This window comes from Aplysia californica, unplaced genomic scaffold, assembly GCF_000002075.1.
Source record: "Aplysia californica isolate F4 #8 unplaced genomic scaffold, AplCal3.0 scaffold00058, whole genome shotgun sequence".
Classification (NCBI taxonomy): Eukaryota; Metazoa; Mollusca; class Gastropoda; order Aplysiida; family Aplysiidae; genus Aplysia; species Aplysia californica.
This window is the reverse complement of record NW_004797328.1, coordinates 1,202,680-1,203,916: the sequence shown is the minus strand read 5'-3', so window position 1 is coordinate 1,203,916 and position 1,237 is coordinate 1,202,680. Positions and strand designations below refer to the sequence as shown.

General features: G+C 40.7%; 1 protein-coding gene across 5 annotated transcripts in view; it reads right to left on the bottom strand.

The window, feature by feature from the left end:
- LOC101847411 (pre-mRNA-splicing factor CWC25 homolog) overlaps positions 1-1,237 on the bottom strand; it is a 25,664-nt gene that overhangs the window by 8,126 nt on the left and 16,301 nt on the right. For all 5 annotated transcript variants that reach the window (XM_005093122.3, XM_013079635.2, XM_013079636.1 and 2 more), the window contains one exon: positions 786-1,077. In XM_005093122.3, coding sequence (XP_005093179.2) covers positions 786-1,077 — 292 coding nt within the window. The remainder of the gene's footprint in view (positions 1-785; positions 1,078-1,237) is intronic.

Here is a 1,237-nt window from a genome sequence, read left to right as displayed (position 1 = left end):
CGCTTAATCAGCTGCTTGCACTGTATGCTTCCCGGGAAGCTGAGAATGTTTCGGAGTGTTCTATGGTCTGCTGGGGTAATAATATAGTGTAAAGTGCATAGAGCCTGCTGCTGAGCGGGGATATGCGCTATACAAATGCTATCTATTATTATTATTATTATTATAAAACATATGCAACAAAAAAACCCTCAGATTCTCAGCAATTTGATGAGATAAAAAATATGCAACACGTCTGAGAAGCTACTCATGCATTGTAAAAACAGAATAGTAATTATAACCCTTTAAACCTGCAAAACTAGTAAAATAGCTGAGGGCGAATTTCTCGCCCTTTTGAAAGGATTGTGTAACTTGAGCTAACCATGTTCTTTTATTTTTAAATGTAGATGTTTTTAACCCCCCACCCCGCCCCCAATCGACACAATTCAGATTATTTATGAGGCGGACTTCGACCCTGTCTGTCAGGGCCAATCCACACCGAGGATACAAATTTCAGATAGAAAACCAGAGGTGTTCTATAAAAATTTCCCTCAAATGGGAATTTTTCTCTGGCCTTCTGCGGGCAACGGCAGAGCGCCTAAATGCTACGTCACAGATGGTGGTTATCCATGTTTGAGTAGTCTAGAGATGGGGATTTGGTCAACATCAAGGTACAGAATCGTTTCACAGACACTTGCATACTTTTTCCTTGAGCACTAAATCAGAATTTAGAATCTGTCTTACATCTTACTTAATCAAACTGAGCATACTTCAAGAGCATTTCAATTACGTGATTTCCCCAGATGTACCTGAATCGTACTCCGTGCTTGCCTCTCTCTTCCTCCCTCGTCGCTGTTCAGCTGCCTGATGGTCTGCATCATCCTTTCGTCTTCCCTTTTCTCCTTCTCCTTTCCCATGTTTCGACGTCAGTATGGACAGGTATTTCTTCATGATATCATCCTCACTGCCTTCACTTTCTTCTTCACTACTGCTGTCATCCTCAGATCCAGAACCTTTGTGCTTCTTCTTCTTTCTCTTTTTCTTCTTCTTCTTCTTTGCTTTTTTATCCTTTTTAGATTTCTGTCTTTGCTGCTGTTCAACCTGTAGTGAAAAAAAAAAGAAAAATCAATTTCTAGAAATCTGAAACTTAAGCAACATACAAACTCAGAAAATATTATTCATTCACACACAGGAAGATCAGCACACCACAGAACCCTCTTGCAGAGGGGCTCTCGTGGGCTAGAGGTTAAGGTGTTCGCCC